This window comes from Astatotilapia calliptera, chromosome 4 (genome assembly GCF_900246225.1).
Source record: "Astatotilapia calliptera chromosome 4, fAstCal1.2, whole genome shotgun sequence".
NCBI lineage: Eukaryota > Metazoa > Chordata > Actinopteri > Cichliformes > Cichlidae > Astatotilapia > Astatotilapia calliptera.
In genome coordinates, this window is record NC_039305.1 from 7,386,642 (window position 1) to 7,406,537 (window position 19,896).

At 41.5% G+C, this 19,896-nt stretch overlaps 3 protein-coding genes across 7 annotated transcripts in view; 1 reads left to right on the plus strand and 2 right to left on the minus strand.

The window, feature by feature from the left end:
• The window catches only part of znf652 (zinc finger protein 652), a 16,781-nt gene extending 15,002 nt beyond the window's left edge, over positions 1-1,779 (minus strand). The window contains exon 1 of one of the 2 annotated variants that reach the window (XM_026164319.1): positions 1,002-1,779. The gene's annotated coding sequence lies outside the window, so the exon portion shown is untranslated. Of the gene's footprint in view, positions 1-873; positions 919-1,001 lie in introns of those variants that run through there. The other variant, XM_026164320.1, reaches the window with a different exon arrangement.
• LOC113020388 (uncharacterized) lies at positions 874-14,403 on the plus strand. 4 transcript variants are annotated; one of them, XM_026164315.1, is made up of 6 exons: positions 874-944; positions 9,430-9,613; positions 10,007-10,110; positions 10,208-12,940; positions 13,496-13,704; positions 13,805-14,403. In XM_026164315.1, the coding sequence occupies exons 1-6, from the start codon at positions 930-932 to the stop codon at positions 13,896-13,898; spliced, it is 3,339 nt and encodes a 1,112-aa protein (XP_026020100.1). In that variant the 5' UTR covers positions 874-929; the 3' UTR covers positions 13,899-14,403. The 4 variants fall into 4 exon arrangements, with proteins under 4 accessions (XP_026020100.1, XP_026020101.1, XP_026020102.1 ...); XM_026164316.1 differs by lacking the exon at positions 874-944 and adding an exon at positions 8,421-8,484; XM_026164317.1 differs by lacking the exon at positions 874-944 and adding an exon at positions 8,422-8,484 and having other exon boundaries at positions 9,427-9,613.
• On the minus strand, positions 1,954-7,302 carry phb (prohibitin). Its single transcript, XM_026164324.1, has 7 exons — positions 7,223-7,302; positions 6,583-6,676; positions 5,750-5,911; positions 3,419-3,561; positions 3,215-3,331; positions 3,025-3,120; positions 1,954-2,935 (listed from the first exon to the last, which is right to left on the minus strand). The coding sequence occupies exons 2-7, from the start codon at positions 6,665-6,667 to the stop codon at positions 2,723-2,725; spliced, it is 816 nt and encodes a 271-aa protein (XP_026020109.1). The 5' UTR covers positions 6,668-6,676; positions 7,223-7,302; the 3' UTR covers positions 1,954-2,722.
• Positions 14,404-19,896: the final 5,493 nt, after the last annotated feature.

Genomic DNA, 19,896 nt, shown 5'->3' on the forward strand with positions numbered 1-19,896 from the left:
TTCCACACCAGCTTTTTAGGAGACACTGCTGAGCTGTTTACTTCTGGGATATCTCTATTATGGATAAGGAAAGAAAACATGGTAGCCTTTAGCACTTACTTTGACACTGATTTAGACTGTGAAAACACACCGAAACGTGACTATAATAAAAAAGGGCTTCATATGCATCAAAACAAAGTAAATCACATGCGCATATGAATTTGTTTTCGTCGGGTTGGATGCAGCGTATTCAGCTACAAGACTTGCTGTTAACGCTGCAGTGTGTTCGAAGCAAAGAAAGGGTTAAAACAAAAAGGCAACATTGTACAACGAACAGTAACGTTGTGCAGGCCAGGCCAACTTAGGCTACTTAGCTAGCTAGCAGTAGTCCATAGGTACTAACCTGCACACACATGACAAGCTAACTTGGCTACATTAGCTCAAGGTGCAGCCATTAGATGTTTTAGTGCAGTTAAGGTCACTTCATTTGGATAACAGTCATACTAATACACAAGCACTACAATCTAAAGGCTGGTGTTTGCAGACAGGCAGTAGCTTCCAACAAAAGAGTAGTTTCACTTTAAAAAAAAAAATCATAAACCGCCCAGGTTGGTGCTAGTTAGCTCAAAGCTAGCGTTAACGTCAATATTTAGCATTAACGTTACATTTAATTTCGATGCTGCACTCCGAAGGGAAAGTCTGACAGTTTTTGGACCCTCGTGAAGCTAAACGAAAAGCTGATGTCATGCTTTGTCATCAGTGTTTCTCTCTTGCTGTGGTGCAGTATGAAAAATGCCGCTTTCTCAACAAAACCCAGACTGCTCTACTGGTAAACCCACTCAACTCGACACTGTCATAAAGTCAGCGCTAGCCGGGCTCGCAGACTGCTCTCACCGTAGCTTCGGCCCCGCACTACCGGCGAACCACGGCTGCCGTTTCCGACAGCTGTCATGCGTGTCACACATGTAAGTGCTTAAAATCAACTAAAACAGCGATATTTTGTTGTCGGTTTGCTGGCTTACCTCCGTCAGGGCGACCTTCTTCTTGCGTTCGTGCAATCAGAGTTGCACAGATTCAGGGTTGCACACGCATTTCTCCCTCCCTCTCTCTCGCTCTCTTTTCATTCACGGATATGCATTTAGACGGGCCACTGCCACTGGTCTTTGTGTGCAAAATGTGGGCGCTTATTTGTTTATGTCCGCTATAGACTGCGGAGATATCTGCGCACCGGTGTCCTCAACCCCGCTACGTGGCCCGGCCAAGCTCTCGCGTGTACTACCGTCGTCCCGCGCTCATCCCAGGCATCCAGGCCGCTGTCTGGATGGGCGCGCGGCAGCTTGTCTGGTCTGGATTCTTTTCGTCTCCCCTCCAAAGCAGACAGGGCACGGCGCGCGCGCACGTGCTGAGCTTAAATCCTTGATTGATGAAATCATAATGAGAAGACCCCGATGGCCGTTTAATCCTCCCAGAGGAAAAATTCTAAAACTACAATAAATGCAATCAGTTTTTATCACAGACTCTTAAACTTTAATATCTTTTCTATTTTAATTCGGGGTTTTTTTGGGTAACAGTTGTTTTAATTGACTCAAGTCCTCCAGTTTATTTCCATGAAGACTCTCGGGAAAATGACTGAACTGCATATTTCTGCGATATTAAAACATTTTAAAAAAAAATGCATGGATGTATATAAAGAACACAGGAGAAAAAAAAAAGTGTCAAAACTATGTCTCATTCTAAAGAATCAAATTATCTTCATAGTTTACTTTTGTCAATACAAAATAAATCTTCCCTTTAATTAAAAAAAATACTATTCCTTCCAGTTTGAAACACTTTTTTTAGTATATAGTTTTTTTTAAAATGGTGTACCTTTTATTTTCTTAAAGCAAGACAAAATAAATGCCACCCCCCACCCCAGTGACAGTTATGCCTGTGTAAAACATCTCTGTGCCTTGGCCAAAAAGACTGACAATTGAGTGGCAGAAAGGCGATTTAATAACTCATTCTTTTCTGCAACACAGGGCTTAGATTTTTTTTCCATACAAACTGAAGATAGCAAAGAAAAGAATCAAGTACCATCCTGTACCACTTGCTAAGCATATTCCAATTGATTCGGAGTAACATCAGTGTGACAAAGGTATCTGAAAGAAGGCGGCAGACATTTAAAAAAATTAAAATAAAATTCTCTAGTAAGCCTGAATGACTGAAGCCAAATGAATAAACAATGTCAAGACACATACCTTGCAGTCATCAGAAAGATTGACAATTCATTTAGATTTCAAAACAGAAACAATTTGATGAAATTTCCAAGCACAACAGAATGGCATTTACCATTCACATTTATTGTTTAAAGAAATCACATGTTTTCTTTGATGTACAAGTGACTGTTGCTTTCCACTCATTAAGTGCTTTCACTTTGACATAACTTGAATCTTGACAGAATTTACTGCACTGACAATTCTCAAAACAGAGTACTATATATATATTTTAGGTTATCACAGAGTAATAAACCCCTTCACTTCCTTACATAAAAGGACTTCATAAATTTAACCATCATAGGTCTCTCACTTTGTCTCCCACCATACTGCCATCAGCAGAGCCCAGTCCTGATTTGGTTAGAGAAATAGTGGGAGGAATGTGTGTGATGTTGGGAGAATCCTTTATTGAATCCTCCAACCACCACGTCCATGGCCTATGTAATGGCTGGAGACAGTGAGGGGAGGTGGTAGACATGGGTGTGACATTATCACTGGGGCAACTGAAGCAATGTGCCCTGTCCGGAGGGCAGGTAAGTGACATTGCGGGAGCGTGACAGCTGAAAGGCGATGTCTTCAGCGGCTTCCAGCTTACGAAGCTCTACCAGACCATCACCAGCCTCCATCAGAGAGTTGGCAATGAGTAAAGCAGCCTGAGAATCTCCCTCTGCTGAAATGATGGCTGCCTGCTTCTGTTGCTCTGCCTAAAATGATAAAATGAAAACGATAAAGCTGTATGCACAGTTTTAGAATGCGCTCATAGTACAGGGATTACATGCAATGTTAGAAGTACCTTTTCTACAACGAAACGGGCTCTCTCTGCCTCTTGCTGGGCCACCTGTTTCATCTCAACAGCCTCTGTGAATTCCTTGCCAAAGGTCAAGTGTGTCTGAAAGAACACAATACAGCAGGTTACTGCAGTTAAACACACAACCCAAGGATAGTATAAAACAATGCTGCATAATTTTCCATCAACTTCATACCAGTGAAACATCATCCAAGATTAGGCCGAAGGTGGAGGCTCTTTCTGTGAGGTCCTCACTGACCTGCCTGGACACAAGCTCTCTCTGAGTGATGAGCTCACTAGCATCAAACCTAGCCTGAGAGAGAGAAACATTAAGCGCTTTTTGACTCTGTTCATTATACATTCAGCCAATTTGTTTGGCCTTTAATGGATTGTTACTCACCACTACAGCCTTTAAGACCTCTGTGGTGATAGATGGCAGCACCCTCTCATCATAATCCTCACCAATACTGGTAAAGATGCGTGGCAGCTGGTTTGTCACCGGCCGGAAGAGGATACGCAACGTGATGTTAACGTTCTGCAGATCTGTAGGGTGAATGGTTCAGACCTTAATCACACTGTATACATTGGCCTACACATTAAAACAAGTGTTTGTGTTCATGGACTAAAATTTTCTGTGTAAAATACAAACAAACAAGTTCCTCCTTTGGGAATGTTTACACAGTTATCAAATCAAATGAGAGTTGTGGGTTCAAACATTCCTATTTTTCCACATTCTTAAATCAAACCTGTGACAGTTTAAATAACACAAAAGCAGCATTGCAATGAATCATGTTACAGTAACCTCTGACACATTATAAGGGCAATAATATAGCTATCAGAATAGTGTGTGTGTGTGTGTGTGTGTGTGTGTGGGGGGGGGGGGGGGGGGGGGGGGGGGGGCAACTGAATCAAATAAATAAAAGGTAGAACATGGCAGGAAGTTTAGTCTCCAGATTTAAATTCCCTCAGCTGTTTTGGGATGCACTGAGGCCAAAACTACAAAGGACATTCAACACAATTGAATGTTTTCTTTTGTATTAGCTAGTTCAACAAAACCTACAATTCCAGGAAAAACCAATAATGCAGCGGCTGTGAACTTATATCATGGCAGACTTTCTTCATCAGGCTGTGTGTGTGCGCAACACTAGAAGGGGGGAGTGCATCATTTCACTTTTCTTCTGTACAAAATGTACCTAGTTTAGTCAAGAGCAATGTTCGCTCTAAGCTGAGTACGTGAGCAATCGCGCACTGCTAACATGGTCTCCCCACACAGAAAATCTGCGCTGTGCACAAAAAAAAAAAAAAAAAAAAATCCAGCCTGAATTGGAATGAAAGTAAATACATGTATTTATTTTATTTCGCTGATTTTCTGTGCGCGTAGACTGTGTCAGCAGTGCACGATTGCTCACGGGCTCAGCTTAGAGGGAACAGTGGTCAAGAGGCGTATGTGACATTAAGCTATAAATGCTTTTTAATGCTACAGCTAAGAACTAGAATGATTGTAGTCATGAATTCACCAAATAAATAAATAAACTTAACATTGCCATTTAATTCTGTACATTCAGAAAGTCCATTTAGGCCATTTAAGCAAATCAAGGCCAAGTAGAAAACACTTAAGTTCTTGACCAAATCAAATGAAAGAGACTTTGCCATAAATCAGGACAAAGTATAAAAAAAAACATTTATAAAGCCCTATAAGCACATACCTTGTGAAAACACAGTCACCAACTTAACCAAACAAGTGTGCAACAAACAACTGATGATAGATTTAAAAAGTAGGTCAACCCCAAGTGTGACGTCGAATAATAGATCTCAAAACCATCATGATCTCAAAACTTAAATAACCATGGTTTGTGAGAATGCAAACAATACTGACAGGTGGTCAAAGTATTCATCACTTTGTAATGCCCTTTAGAGACTTTTGAATTCTTAATGGAAAGCCCCCACGGCTATTCTTATTTTACCATATGAATATTTTTTTTTCTTTCTTTCTGTTGGTGGTTCTTCTTTCTTTCTTCTTCTTTTTTTTTTTTTTTACTGCATTTACATTAGAATGCAACACAACACACACAACTGTAACAATGGGTTTTCTTTGTTCATATTACTAAGACACAGCTCAAGAGGTTTGTGTATGAACATATTTGCTCAGTTAAGACTCTTTATTGCTCTTACAAAATATAACTTCAGCTAGAACAAACTGATGATAATGTCTTTTAGAACATTTTAGATCTCAGTGCAGAGTTGCCATGGCATTCTAGCCAGTTAAAAATTGAGCCATCAGACAGAACTTGCTAACCCATTAATTCCACTTCACAGCATTCTGGGTTGAAATCAAAACAACTTGTAAGAGCAAAGCACGCAGTTCTAGGGAAAAATCTGGCTACACTGCCACTGTAGAAGGAATGGCAAGATTCATCTGAAGAGTGTCTCAAATTTAGAATATGGCACTCCATGATTTTTTAATTTATTATTATTTTTTAATTCTAAATGTTTTTGTTACTGTTGTACACTTTATTTCAGCATACACCGAGTTATATAAATTTCAGTAACAACTGGAAAATTTAAGTGTTCAAAAACATCTGACATACCCTCTACATGTCTTTTAATGTTAGAAAAACTAAACATTTAAGAGTGGCTAATTCAAGTCTTCACCACACCACAAAGCTAAGCCTTCTTAGTTTGACAAACACTTAATTTGCAGAAACTAAAGTTCCTTGGAGTGCTTGCATACCTTTGCTGCCTGTGATAACAGGCACATTGCGTGGACGGGAGCGGCAATCAAAGATGACAGGTTTCTGAACCCAGGGGATGAGGAAGTGGGTTCCCTCACCAACAACAACATCTTGAACACCTCGAAACCTGTCAAAGATCACAGCCCGGTGACCTGCATCAACTGCAACGAGGAGGACAGAGAATCACATATAGAAAAAATAGTTTAACATGAAAAATTTATTTTTTAATTTTATTTTTATTAAGAGATAAGATAGAACTTTATTAATCCCTCGGGTGGATTCCTCTGGGAAATTCAGTTTCCAAATAGCACAGCACCAACAGAAGTTACAGAACGTGAGCAGAATACCATATATACACATATATAGATACAGAGACATATATAAATAAAGAGTATACAAAAGGGATAAATAGAATAAATAGGAATAAATTCAAGGTCAGTTTTTCTCGTTTATGATCTGGAATGCTGATGAATTCATCAGCTTAACCAAACAAAGGCAACTAATATAGGTGCTACACAGAGTAGACCAAAGGCATCCTAAATTAGCAAAAGAGGTTAAGTGTAACCCTAAGTGTAATACCAAAATCTCACTTCAGAATAACACATGTTCGTAAAACTAAAACAACTGCTTTTCTCATCTGCATGCAACACTATCAGGTAGCTAGCTATTCATTAGCTTTTGCTGCCTTCCCAAACCTCTTGAATTCTTTCGGAAATGTGGTTTATACAAAATATATATTTTTACCAAATTAATCATTTTTATGCTTGATGACTGAGCATGTTTTCCTATACATGTAAAATTCCATTAGACCATGGATCTTTCTAGGACTCACCGTTGAAAAGGGCTGAGTTCACGACACCTCCACCGATGGCGAGGGCAAGCCCCAACTTCCCAATGGACTCAAATAACTTGGCCATGACAGCAACCTGGTGACAATGAAAACACTTTGAATGTCTTTCTACACATCTCCACCTCTACACCTACGCAATGCACCATAATCCTGTGACGGACCTTGGAAATCCAGGCTAAATCCCCTCTTTCAAATAACAGTTGGCTTTGGCCTTGAGCTGGACTGACACCAAGGCTGTGGTTGTTAGCTAATTTGGCTAACTAGCTAGCATTAGCTTATCTACTAACTGAACTGAGACATCTTGCAAGCACATATAACTAAACAGAGCACCGCAGCTTAGATTTAAGGCCGATGCAATACTACAGATAAGACAATAAGATACGTAAAACGATTAAAAAGCGTGCGACAGGTAAATCCAAGTTGCACGCCGGGTGACTGCACGCATGTTATCCCACGCTGATGCAAAGTGGTCGCTCGTGTTCGTTTAATCTTGTAACACTACCTGTCTTGTAAATAGCACATAAAACGTCTCTCCGTTCACTTCCAATGGCTAATACAATGACATTTCGATAAAAAGTTAAGTAATTTTACTGTCACACACATAACGTATGTCATAACTTACCTCACTTTGCTCGGATGTCTGTGACCTCCACCGGACACGACGTACAGCACATGAAATATCTGCTACACAGCGCCTGCGCACTGGATGAAGCAACAAAGCATCTGATTGGACGTAACAAAACAGTCTTCTTCTTCTATGACTTAGTCAGTATTCAAACTAATTACTGCCACCTACTGACTGCGGCTCGCCTAAATATAATTAAAATACATTATTATCATCCGCTCTTGGCTTATACTGATTAAAATGTAGAAAACAGAACACATATTGCTACATAGCATCAGTATACTGGTTACTAAGACTCAGACTCAAGACTGTATTTTACATTCCTTAGACAATAACGTTTTGGCTCTTGTTGTAACTAGAGGATGTCAGGGAGGTCAGACTATTATTATTATTATTATTATTATTATTATTATTATTATTATTATTATTATTAGTAGTAGTAGTAGTAGTAGTAGTAGTAGTAGTAGTAGTAGTAGTAGGAATACTAGTATAAGAGTAGGGTGTAACTGGAAAAGAGAGGTAAGAGGTATGCTCCAGAGCGTCAAATGTGTCAAATGTAAGGCCCGGGGGCCTTACTCCAATCTGCCCCCTTAGACTGATTTGGCAAACTTGAAGGAGGACATACATTTTGGACTTTTACCTGCATTTTCACAAATCTTACAGTTCTTTCTACTGATAAAGACCATGTCATTTTCATACTACATTAATGTAATTAAGTATTAGATTTGCAAAGAAATGACAGTTCTTGTTTCAGTTTTTTTACAATGAGTCAACAGCAAAATAAAAAAAACTACTTTTTCTATGAATTAACAAGAATTTTCAGTTTTATAATTACTTGAAAATCTGGACAGTGGGCTACCAGAACCTTTCCTGTATTTTTATACATTAATTAATTAATTTATTTTCACAAATTAAGCCCAAAAAATCGTGCTGACAGATTGAGATGGCAGATGAACCACCGTAGCCACCCCTAAAAAAGGCAGATGAAAGAAGAAACAAATAAACAAACAAACAAATACTACTACTACTACTAATATTAATCATAATAATAACCACGTATAAAGGAACAGTTTGGGAATTTGTATGATGCAGATAATAGACCCGCAAACTTCTGCACGCACCGACTCACATGACACTTTGTCGCCCCCTAGCGCGGGGAAGAAAAATCGCACAACCGGTAGTTTCACTTTTCTTCCATTGCTCGTAAAGAGTGACGATCTTTGAAAGAAAGCAAGAAACGGTCGTGGAAGCGTTTTAAGGTCAGTGATGATTGCAAATCTGAAAGATATCCAAAGAATGCGACACACCGTAACTGCCTCGGGCGCAAATAGAAGATCTGTCGATATGCGCTAAGAAGATTGGCAGTCGAGATGTTTTTGATTTTCTCTACTTCCTTGACAGTCGTCTGGCTGCAGTGTGGCTTTTCTTAACGCTCGCAGATGTGTTTTTACATCGTGTAGACACGAGCACACAAAAGCGCTTCTTTTTCGCAAGTTGAATTAATTTTTTTTATTAATTTGATCAGATTTATTTTACAATTAGCACAGGTGTTGGCAACTTTGAATCCAGTAACATCTGCCGTGTATTACAAGCAACATCTGGTTTAAAAAGGCATTTTAGAGCAGCTTATTATTTGTCAGTTAGTTACAGACTAGTCGTGGGAAGCAGGAAGAAGGGGAGTAAGGGGCGTTAACCTCACTGGTACAATTTTACACACGAAATTTACACTCCTGTTGATATTGGACAAACATGTACGCAATGCACGAAGTCTACGCGTTTTCTAGTCTTTCGTTTCCACATAGCAGTCTGGATATCTCAGTAGTTTTGACATTACAATGATATATTTTTTTGGTGTTAGCCTGCTGTTGCTTCAAATAACCAGCTGCAAAGTGTCTAGACATTTTTTCCCTACAATTTAATGAAAAATATTCTCTGTTGATGGAAACTGAGGATAGTTTTCTGTGTTGATGTACTTTCCTGGTAACCCCCAACAGAGGGAGTTGGACTATCAAATATGTTTCAATTCCTATTCACAGTTGTGGGGTCTTTCACTGAGAGATGTCATGTTATAAATTTTAGCCATCATCATTTTGATTTTCATGTTCACCATTAATGCAAAATGAAAACATTTTAGTGTTTAGCCTTGCATTCAGCTTCGAGAGTTTTCCTTCTCACAGCAACAGTGATTGTGTTTCTTCCAGCAGATGGCAGAACCAGGCAGGACTGTGAAGGTGTGTGGACTGCCCACAGACATCGAGGATAACACACTGAAAGACAAGCTATTGATTTACTTCCTTAGAAAAAGAAATGGAGGAGGGGAAGTAGACTCTGTCACCTTCCTCAAGGCAACGCCTCTGGCTGCTCTCATCACCTTCGAGGACAGCGGAGGTCAGTAGGTTCAGTGTATGTTCACGTCTCCTCATCTGCTGTGTAGATCAGAGTGATTACTGTCTGAATAACTAAATGTTCTGTGTCAGTGGTCTTTCATTGCAAAAATACTGTTCATTAATCAGAATCAGAATACTTTATTAATCCCGAAGGAAAATAGGGCGGATTAGTTACATATTATACTGACTGTATTAACACTAAACAACTGTAAACCAACCAAAGATGGCATTCATTTACAAAAGTAATACACTGTACTACACTGTCTGCTGCCACCAGTGATTTACACTAAACTGGAATGTTGGCATTGAAGTCAATGGAGTGGCCAGTTGTAGAAACACTTAGGATGCTTCACAGACTGTGATTGATTTCTCTCTGATGACCCCTCTCGCACAGTGGCACAGAGAGTTATTCACCACAGGCTACACGTTCTGGATGTGGATGGGAAGAAGTATAAGCTCACGGTAACTGAGCATTGTGAAGATTTCGCTCCAGATCAGGTAGATTTAGCTGCTGCTCTGCACAATTTCAACAGATACAGTGTAAAATTATTAGTAATTAATTTGTTTTTCTCTTTTCTTTTTCTCATCATCATAGGTCGTCTTAAGCTTATCAGCAACAATTGACTACAGCAAGCTTCCAGGGGGAATCATGGCATTGACAAGCCTTCTTCAGAGCCACCACGATGTCCAGATCAACTATACTGCTACTGAGAAATGCTCTACAATATTTGGCTCTTACTCCACAGTGCAGGCAGCTTTGGCACAATTACTGGGTCATCCTGGAGGCTCAAACTCAGCAGAAAACTCAAAAGACTTGAGTCAGCCTACTTCCAGTGGTTTCCGGTCTGTTCAAAAAGCACAGAAGCATTATACACAGGAGTCAGAAGATCAGAGCAGAAAAGCCAACAAGCAAAGAGACAACAAAGAAAAAAATCACATTGACAGGCCAACTGACAACTACAGTTTAAGTTCAGAAAGAGACCTGACACCTGGTGGTTATACCTGGGAGGACACTGGTCAGGCAGATGGAGCTGCTTTGCAGCATTCTACAACCTCTGCGGATGATTTCTCACTAATTATGGATGGAGACATGTTTCAGTACCTACAGAAACACTGCCGGAAGGAATACCAGCATATCCTGAAGCAGTATGGGGTTGAAGTGGTGGATGTAACAAGTCAGGGTTTGACCACTCTGTTTCTGCATGTTACAGCAGCAGTTGGGGAGGATGGTCTAGAGGAGGAGCGCTTGAAGATAGCCAGAAAGGCTATAAGTCAGCTTCATGAGGACATTGAGGCCAAAATCCGTCGATCCCAGCTGCCCAAAGCTATCCTGCACCCCAGTGGAGGCCTGCAAAGGGCAATTGAGAACTTAAGTGTCAGACTTCCCAAACTTATTCTGAATGAAGATGAAAAAAATATTTATATTATTGGAAGCAGTAGTGATGTGTCAGAGGCCAAGCAGTTTCTTCTCCTGGACAATGTTAACCAGCGAGATAAAAAGGAAGATGTAGCTAGTCTCCTGAGATTTCCCTCATATGGTTCAAGTTTATACCCTCAGACTGATGAGGAGAGATTCACTCTCCCCACACCCTCCACTGTAGCATCGGGGGATGATAAGCTAGATGAGATGCTGAAGTCAGAGGAAGATGAACGAAGAGCTGAAGGAGCCAGAAGGTATAAACTAGCTGCCCGGTTTAAGGATTCTGGGCTAGCTGCGTTAAGCAGTCGACCAGCTGACTTCACTTTACGAACAAACTCATCTCCCAGCAGACAAACACGCCAAGGGCCAATGTTAGGGTATGATGTACTCTCAGAAACAGCAGGGACTTCTGGTGAGGCAGTTTCCAGAGCAGTACCCCAAAACACAGGAGGAGACATTTTGTTCAAGACTGGATCTAGTTTGGCATCTTCCTCGCTTCAAAATAGAACCTCTTTGAATCCAGATTTAACAGATGCTCGACCTAAGAATTCATCATCCCCTTTTAGTGGTACACAGTCCAGTTTGTCAGGAAGTCCTGCACCTCAGTCTGCTGGATCCAGATCCACCTTGAAGCGAGCCAGTAGTTTCTCAGGAACGCCTCAGCAGAAGGCTCAAGTTATGAGTCAGAAGAGTCAAGAAGATAGCAGCAAGTCCACAGTCAGAGCCAGGGGCAGGTCTTCTAGCTTCAGTACCCAAACAGGAAGGGACAAGCAGGAAGTCTATACTGCAGATCTTACAGTATCCAGGATAATGTGGAAACATATAAAAGAATCATACAGCTACCGAGTGGAAGATCTAGCTTCTGATGTCCAGTTAAAAGAGAGCAGCTTAGGTAGTCATGAGCTGACTGTTACCATAAGAGGAGCAAACTCATCCAAAGTGACTTCATGTCATCTAGGTTTGCAGAAGCTGGTTGACTCAGTTAGTTCAGACTTCTCTGTGCAGGAGGTGTCCTTGTCTGAACTGGGTATCACTGACAAAGCAGATGAAACCTTACAAGCTTGTTGTTCTGAAGTGCGGAGCCGCTTTAAGAAGGTTACTATCGAGATATTAGCCAAGAGCTTATATCTTCTTGGTCCACGGCAGTTGTGTTCCCAGGTAGGTGCTACCCTGCGGGAAGTATTTTCTGGAGACTCGGCTCAAATACCTGACAAATACCAATATTCCCCAACTTCTTTTCAAATGAATGAAGATAAAAGCACTAGCTTGCACTTTAACAGTAACTCTCAGGTGATTAGAGAGAGCCAACCAGGCAATGCTGATGGTACAAGTAGGAGTCGGGAATGGAGGACAACCTACAGAAGTGACTTTGGTGGGAGGGAGATTGTGAGTGGATCTATTGGTCTGGCAAGGCAAGATCATGTCATTAAGGAGAAAGTCAAGCCTATAGATCCAATGGAGATGGATGGACAGAAGGCTAAGTCATTTGTCAGTCAGTCTACACCAGGAAATGATAGTGTGAGGGGTCTGAATGGTGTCGGATCAACATTAACCCGCACTGAGAAAGGGACCACCTTACCTGCTACGCAGATAGGCAGTGTAGGTCAAGAAGAAGCAGAGATCCAGAACACCCCAGGGGAAGCCAAACCAGGCCAGGAGAGGCTGGGGAACATCTGTGTTTGTGGAGAAACTGGGATATCTGTGCAGAGAACAAAATGTGGAACTACTTTTTGCTCAAAATGCTTGGACACGGTACATGTCCGCTGCAGAGTTTGTCATGAGACGGAGCAGAAACCTCGGGGCATCCTGGGCAAAATTGTAAAATCTAAACTAAACATCACTTTGCCAGGTTACAACAAGTTCTGTACTATCAAGATCACTTACAGCATTCCTGATGGTATCCAAGCGGTGAGTGGCTTAAAAACATTTCTCGCTGATATTTTGTTGTGCTTTATCTGAATGAGAAATTACACTGGCGCACCTTCTAAGCTTTCATTTCAGAGACTACAAATGAGACAGAATAAGAAAGGCTGCTCAGTTAGGACCTTTTCTTAAATCCGTTATAAATAGTTCAATTCTGTACAGAGCCCTTGTTACACATCAGGTGTGTGCAGACATATTAAAGCTCTGAGTTATGATTTCTCTAATTTTAAGCATTAGTTTGTCTTTTACCTGTGTTTTAGTTGACTCCTACAGGGTGTTAAGAAAGAATTAGCTAAACTTCAGAGGCATATTCTGATTCACATTGTTGCTATGAGTTCATATATGTGTGTTTCTTGATCGGCTGAGATCTGCAGATATCAGCCAGTATTCATTATTTTGTTGTTAAAATAAAATAGGCTGCAGTTACAATTCTGACCTTCTCCTGCAAAATAGCATGCAGCTATAGGCTGCCTTTCAGCTTATACACTGCAATACCGAGACCTTGTTCATGACTGCGCTCTTTGTGTTGCGTTTTATCAGGATGGGCATCCATCTCCTGGAAAACCATTTAAGGGAGGGCTATTTGAAGCCTACTTTCCAGACTGTCAGCCGACAAAGAAGCTGCTGCCCAGGCTGGAGAAAGCCTTCAGGCAGGGACTCACCTTCACAGTGACAGGCAAAGGGACAGATGCAAGGGTGACCTGGGACGGCATCCCACACAAGACCAGCTTACAGGGAGGCAAATCAGGGTGAGTGAGGCCAGCGAGGATGTCTGAGAGAGCTGCAGAATTAAAGGTCATAGTCAGTCCATGGACCTGACCTGAACAATGTTCTCTTTGTCTCTCTCAGGAATGGGTACCCAGATTCCACTTACTTGACGCGCTTGTCTGAGGTCTTGACCTCCCTTGGAATTGAGGAATCAACAGAAAAGCCCCATGATTAAAACATGTAAAAAATGTATTTCTTCCTTGTTTTATATATAAAAATAGCAGTATATTGGCGATCTTTGTGTTTACAGCACTGTTTTGCGGTTTTGATTAGTTGACAATCACACTTTGTTATAGTGAGATGTTGATATCTGACCATCCTTTAATTGTAGTCTCTTTTAAATAATGGAGTCATTGAAGACTGAATTTTAATTTTGTAACGTCCTTTACCAATTTTCTTTTAACAAGTTGTTCAAGAGTGAAGGGCCTATAGTATTTCACATGACAATTTTTTTAAAATACCGTTTCAGGTTATTTTTCAGAACAAATGAATATTAAAGTCTTCAATATGCACAGTACTGTATAGACCAAATAATTTGCACCGCACTGTGTGATTGTAGTCATCATTTAGTTTAGGAACAACAGACAGTAATTTGTAAAATATTCTGAATTTAATAAATTAATTGTCAAAAATCTGTCTTTGCTTCTGGGCACAGAAATAAAAAAAGCACATTTCCTGTCTTTTTTTATTATGCTTTTTTTTTATTAGTCCTGGAAAACATGTAAGGCATATGGTAACATTACACACTGAAGCGTTACAAGCTCTAAAGGCCATGTGGAGAACATGGCACCACGCAGTAAACCCAGAGTCAAGCACAGAAGCAGCATCAATTCAAAGGGTTTAAAAAACAAAGTTGAGACGAGAAAGTGTGTTTGCAACCATTTAAAAACAAAGAAGGGGAAAAAAAAAAAAAGAAAGGACAGAGTTTCTGTCCTTTCTTGTCCAAAACAAGACAAGAAAGGACAGAGTATAGGAAATATAGAAATCAACCTGTTGGGTATGCCTTGTAGAAAGTTACCAGCGGTCACTGACAGGTGTGTAGTAGGATGGATGTGAAGTGGGTTTCTGAAGCATTCCCAGAGATAGGTTAAGATGTCTTGTAAATGTACCAGCTTGCCATGGAGGTTCCCATGCTGAAGGGTCTCAGGTGACGCAGGGGGGCAGCAGGCTGGCATTCTCCTCTCTCACACACACCACACAACTACATGACTACTAAACTAATGTGAAAGACACAGAACGGTACATACACACGCCTTATTTTGTTGTTGTTGTTGTTGTTGACTAAACATGCATTCTAGTACTGTACATGACACGCCCAGCCAGGTTGTACTTCCTTAGCATCTCTGCAATGCAGCTGCATTGCAATATCTCAAAAACGACTGCTAAGGATAATAGCTGCAGGCAGATGTGGTCGTTTGAGTTCGTAGTGTAGCGAACACAGTGGCTCTGAATGTGGAACTAAGCCACTTTCATCCTCCCTTTTTTGACTTAGAACACTAAAGCTTACATAAAATGTGAGTACTGTGAAGGAAAATCGGTGTGACAGTTTGTGCAGTTAACTCAGTGAAACAATGATGTGTGTGTTAGTAAATTGAGATTTAAGTGGGTTCCTACATAGGGAAAACTGCTGTTTGGAATGACCTGAGAAACCATATAGAAGAAATAAATCACCACAAAGCAAACGGTGGGTGGCTGTGAGGGACTACAGCTTCAAGCCAAGACGGATAGAAAAGTAGCTGCTGGAAATACAACACTCACTGTACTCACTTTCTTTAGATCTAAAACTATGAGTGACAGTATAATCAAATATAAAATGTTCAAAAAAACAAAACACTTTAATTTTTTTGGAAAACTTTGAAATACTTTTTTTTGTTCCTCCCTTGCATCTCTGAGTTGTTAAGTACTCTTGCATAAGTGTCTGGAATGACTGGGAAACCATTTCAAGATGAGATTACAATTCAGCTTCACCACGGTGGAAAAGCTCTCAGGCTGCAGGCCACAGTAGGAAGGGGAGTGTTTTACTTTAACCGACGGATCCACTTGAACCCGAATTCAAGACGCGAAACACCCACCCCGCTGATTGAGTTCATGTCAAAGGCATCTCAGTTCAAAAGTACCCCGGGGAAAATGTTGAAAGAAAAAAGAAAAGAAAAGGGATTTTAATCTGTTTTCCACATGCAGATGAATGCATGCAATTTCAAATTCCAGATGTCAAAGTAATGCTCTATTTTCTTTGAATGTGTATGCAGAAGGAAGAGGCTGATATGGAGAGGAGTTTTTGGCTGGCTGCTGGACTGCAACTGTTGCACCGGCCAAGAGGTTTTGCAGATGCAGCACAGGAAAAGAGGAATGACTCTTAATAATCCTTGAGTGAACTGAGATCAACTGCAAAGCGGAAATGTTGTGTCTGGGGCAGGCCAGAACTGAGCTATGATTAGCCAATAAGCAGAGGCTGTGCTCAGCTGTGTTACAGTACTGGCTTCCCTGCACAGCTGTGTAAAAAACATCTGGTCCCTCACTTGTTATACAAACCATTTTGGAAACAAACTGAAAGAAAAGAAATCCATAGAGAGGAATAGCACAGAGCTTTGGAGCTGGGGGAAATTTGCAGATTTACGACCATCTTTTGGTGCGGTGGAGTTTTGAGTCTTAAATCCACCATGTTTTGTTCCTCTTCACTGTAATACTGATGTTATAGCTGTAAACCAACAGAAGGAATCATCCTATTGGGGCTGATATGATGTGAGACCTGGTAAAACACAGCGAAAAGCATTTACTAAATACATCTCAGATTGAGGTAAGGAGAGAGGCACAATGCAGGCCTATGCTTCAGCAAGACTACAACCAATCACCAAATACAGATTGTGTTAAACCTTTTATAAACTGCAGCAAAATTCTGTCAGCACCTGTGAGCATTTTGGGATATAAATCTGACACAATGTGACAACTTGTGTGAATTTTTCTTTTTTTTTCCTCTTTTCTTCAAGGTTGACGGAAATGCATCCAACAACAGAATTTTCTTCATATTTTTTTTTATGCACTGTTAATATTCAAAGCATGGACAGAGGAATATACATACAATTTGGCACACATGGTTTAAACCAACAGAAAGACTTCATCACATTTAAAGAGGAGTGCAGGTTGGCAAGTCCCCACATAAGAGTATGAGCTTTGAACTTTAAACCCTTGGATAACAAAAAACAAACAAACGAACAAAAATATAAAGGTAAATCAAAATAACATAGTAAGTAAAACATCTTTTTTTTTTTTTCTCATTTCAAAACTGAAGCGTTTGTTTCTCACATGGCACTCGGAACAGAAGCACCGTCCACAGGTTCACAAAGGGGGCCCAGCAGATTAGAACAGAACACTAACCAGAGGCTGACAGGACACAATCACTCCCCACACCAGCGTGCCGGTCGCACTCCAGCCCACGTCGCTCGGACCTGCTCCACGTTTTACTTCCCACAGTCAAGGATGGATGAATGCTTTGATTTTAGCTGCCACCCAGGAGAAGTTGGCAAGCTGAAAATGAGGGGACTTTTGCATGAGTTTGTGTGTTTCTGTGTGTGTGTGTGCCACCTGTGCTTTCAGTGAGCTTTAGCAGATACAGTGGGAGCGCATGATGGGAAATGGGCTGCAAACCTGGAGCAAAATCAAAGCCTGTGCTGGACTGGAGTGAGACCGCCATGCTTGCAAGTGCATTAAGATCAGCGAGCAGAGTGCAAAATACTAATACCAACTGTCCTCATAATACAGGCCTCTTATCAGACAGGAGGGAGAGATAGAGTAAGATGTGTTGGTTGGTTGGTTTCAGAGCTACATCGTACTGTAGCAGAGTAGTGTAAGGAGGGAACGTCTGGTAGGAGTTGGGGGGGGGGGCTTTTAAAACCTGACAAATGACCTGAGGACACACGCACATCTTCACACATAATGGCACACCACACACAGCACATGAGGGAGGCCACTCATGCTAACACAACAACTTTTTTTCGGAAACATTTTTTTGTTTTTTTTGTTTTTTACAAAGTCACTAGTCACCATCTGAGTCTTGACACAGAGGCCAGACTCACAGACAGGCAGTGAGGCGGGCAGGTGGATAAATAGTCAAGGTTTAAAGTAGATTGACTCAGACGTGAAGGATTTGGTGCAATGAAATATGAAGGACTGGCCTTGAAGGGATAATTCACTCTCCAAAAAAATGAAAAGAAACAAATGTCTTTTCTCTGACCCGTAGTGCCACTTTTCTATTTAGATGGTCTCAGTGCCCAGTTTTCAAGAGACCGGCTGTAAAGGTGTCTAACTTCTCTTGAACACAGTGAAACTATATGGCACTTGCCTCAGGTGCTCAAATGAAATGCATCTGAACAGCTCAGCAGCAGTATCTTTTTCCAGGAATCATGGCCCAGTTATGCAAACAAATCCACAAAACTTGAGAACAGCTTCATTGAGGAACTTTTTCTCCTTTTACCCAACTACGCCTACCGACTAAAAGAAGAGTGCAGCTGGCTGTGCAAAGTAGGAAGCTATTAATCTAACCACTTGGTTGTGAGCATGAGCTTCTTGTCATGGGCAGATTCACTCTTCCTTTTGCACAGTGTCATGTGTAGTTTGAGGAAAATAGTTTGACCACCTTAAAGCAAGTGCTGTCCAATTTCATCATATTCAAGAGGAGGCAGACATCGCTCTCTCTATATAGAGTCTTAAAGGCCTAAGCCTTCAGCTCCTCATTCTCAATACATTTTACACCTGTTGAAGTACGTGTCGACAGCACCAACTGTTGGCAAATGTAGACTAAGAAAGCAGAAAGGAGAGACTCTGGGAGAGGGGGAGAAACAAACCACAGTGCCATCTCTGACGAGCCTGACGCCTGTTGCTATGCCGACCATAGAGAGGGAAGTGGCAAGAGGAGGGAGAGAGAGTGGAGTAGTGCAAGTGGAGGGAGAGAGAGTGGAGTAGTGCAAGTGGAGGGAGAGAGAGTGGAGTAGTGCAAGTGGAGGGAGAGAGAGTGGAGTAGTGCAAGTGGAGGGAGAGAGAGAGAGAGAGAGAGAGAGAGAGAGAGAGAGAGAGAGAGAGAGAGAGAGAGAGAGAGAGAGAGAGAGAGAGAGAGAGAGAGAGAGAGAGAGAGAGAGAGAGAGAGAGAAAGAAAGTAAGTATGTACGCCAGCTTGAAGTGAATTCTCCTCTCTCAGGTCAGAATGATCGACAGGCGAGTGGAATTCCTCAAGGAGGAGTGAGGAGGAAGAAAGCCTTATCCAGAGTGAACTAAAAACTAAACTGGTATTCACCTTCTTAACTTGCTCCTTTCAGACGATTCGCTATCTCAACATGACAGTGCTTCATTCATCACACTATGTTTGTGTTTGTACTTGTTTAAACAGAAACAAATTCTCCCTTAATTGGCACTGTGCACTTCTTGCCAACAGTTGGTCAGCTAGAAAAATCTGTAACTAAGGAGAAGGAAGCTGAGCAATGATTTCTGCCTCTCTATTCAACGTTGGACTGAAAGGCTCATTATGAGGCAAATTCATATTCAGGCTAGTGCAAAACTGCAGATTCTATATTAGCTTCACTTAATTTGGTGGGAACGAACGCACTGTTAAGAGGTTTCGCCTTGCTTTATATGAACACCGATACAAGCTTCAAGCTAAGTCCACATAAATGACAACCAGGGTTAGGTCTTGCAGTATTAACACTATTGTCTGAGCCATAAAACATCATGATAAAAGCCATGATGCAAATATCTCCAGAGGAGGTGCACCAGCCAATCACAGGCATCTCTGACTCATCCTTGGTGACATAACTAAGCGTTGGACACTGAGAGCAACGTGTGGGTGGGTGTGGTTCTCTCATTTTACTGCCCGTCTTTGTGCCTGTCTGTGGGTCCGGCCTGAAGGTGGGTGGGCAGGGGCGGTGGTGTGGGAGGTGTGTGTGTGGAGTGGGGGCAGGGTGGGGACTCAGCACAGTGAGGGGATGGGGAAGCAGAGGTGGCAGGTGGAAGTCAGAGCAGAACAATTTAGCACAGTGGGAGTTGAGGTGCAGAGGGGCACGGGGTCGAGGGTGGGGCCGGTGTGAGAGTGGGGATCATTGTTGTCAGGGAAACAGTAATTTGCCCCAGGCCTGGACCGTACCCACAATCCTCCATGGTCCTTCTGTCTCTGCCATTATCGTTAT

Excerpts from the sequence above, each read along its gene's own strand:
- phb (XM_026164324.1), bottom strand. The coding sequence starts at position 6,667 with ATGGCCAAGTTATTTGAGTCCATTGGGAAGTTGGGGCTTGCCCTCGCC. Across the intron at positions 3,562-5,749 it reads TGTTATCACAGGCAGCAAAG|ATCTGCAGAACGTTAACATC; the intron begins GTATGCAAGCAC and ends TTCACCCTACAG. Across the intron at positions 2,936-3,024 it reads CCCGTTTCGTTGTAGAAAAG|GCAGAGCAACAGAAGCAGGC; the intron begins GTACTTCTAACA and ends TTATCATTTTAG.
- LOC113020388 (XM_026164315.1), top strand. Across the intron at positions 9,614-10,006 it reads CACCTTCGAGGACAGCGGAG|TGGCACAGAGAGTTATTCAC; the intron begins GTCAGTAGGTTC and ends CCTCTCGCACAG. Across the intron at positions 13,705-13,804 it reads TTACAGGGAGGCAAATCAGG|GAATGGGTACCCAGATTCCA; the intron begins GTGAGTGAGGCC and ends TGTCTCTCTCAG.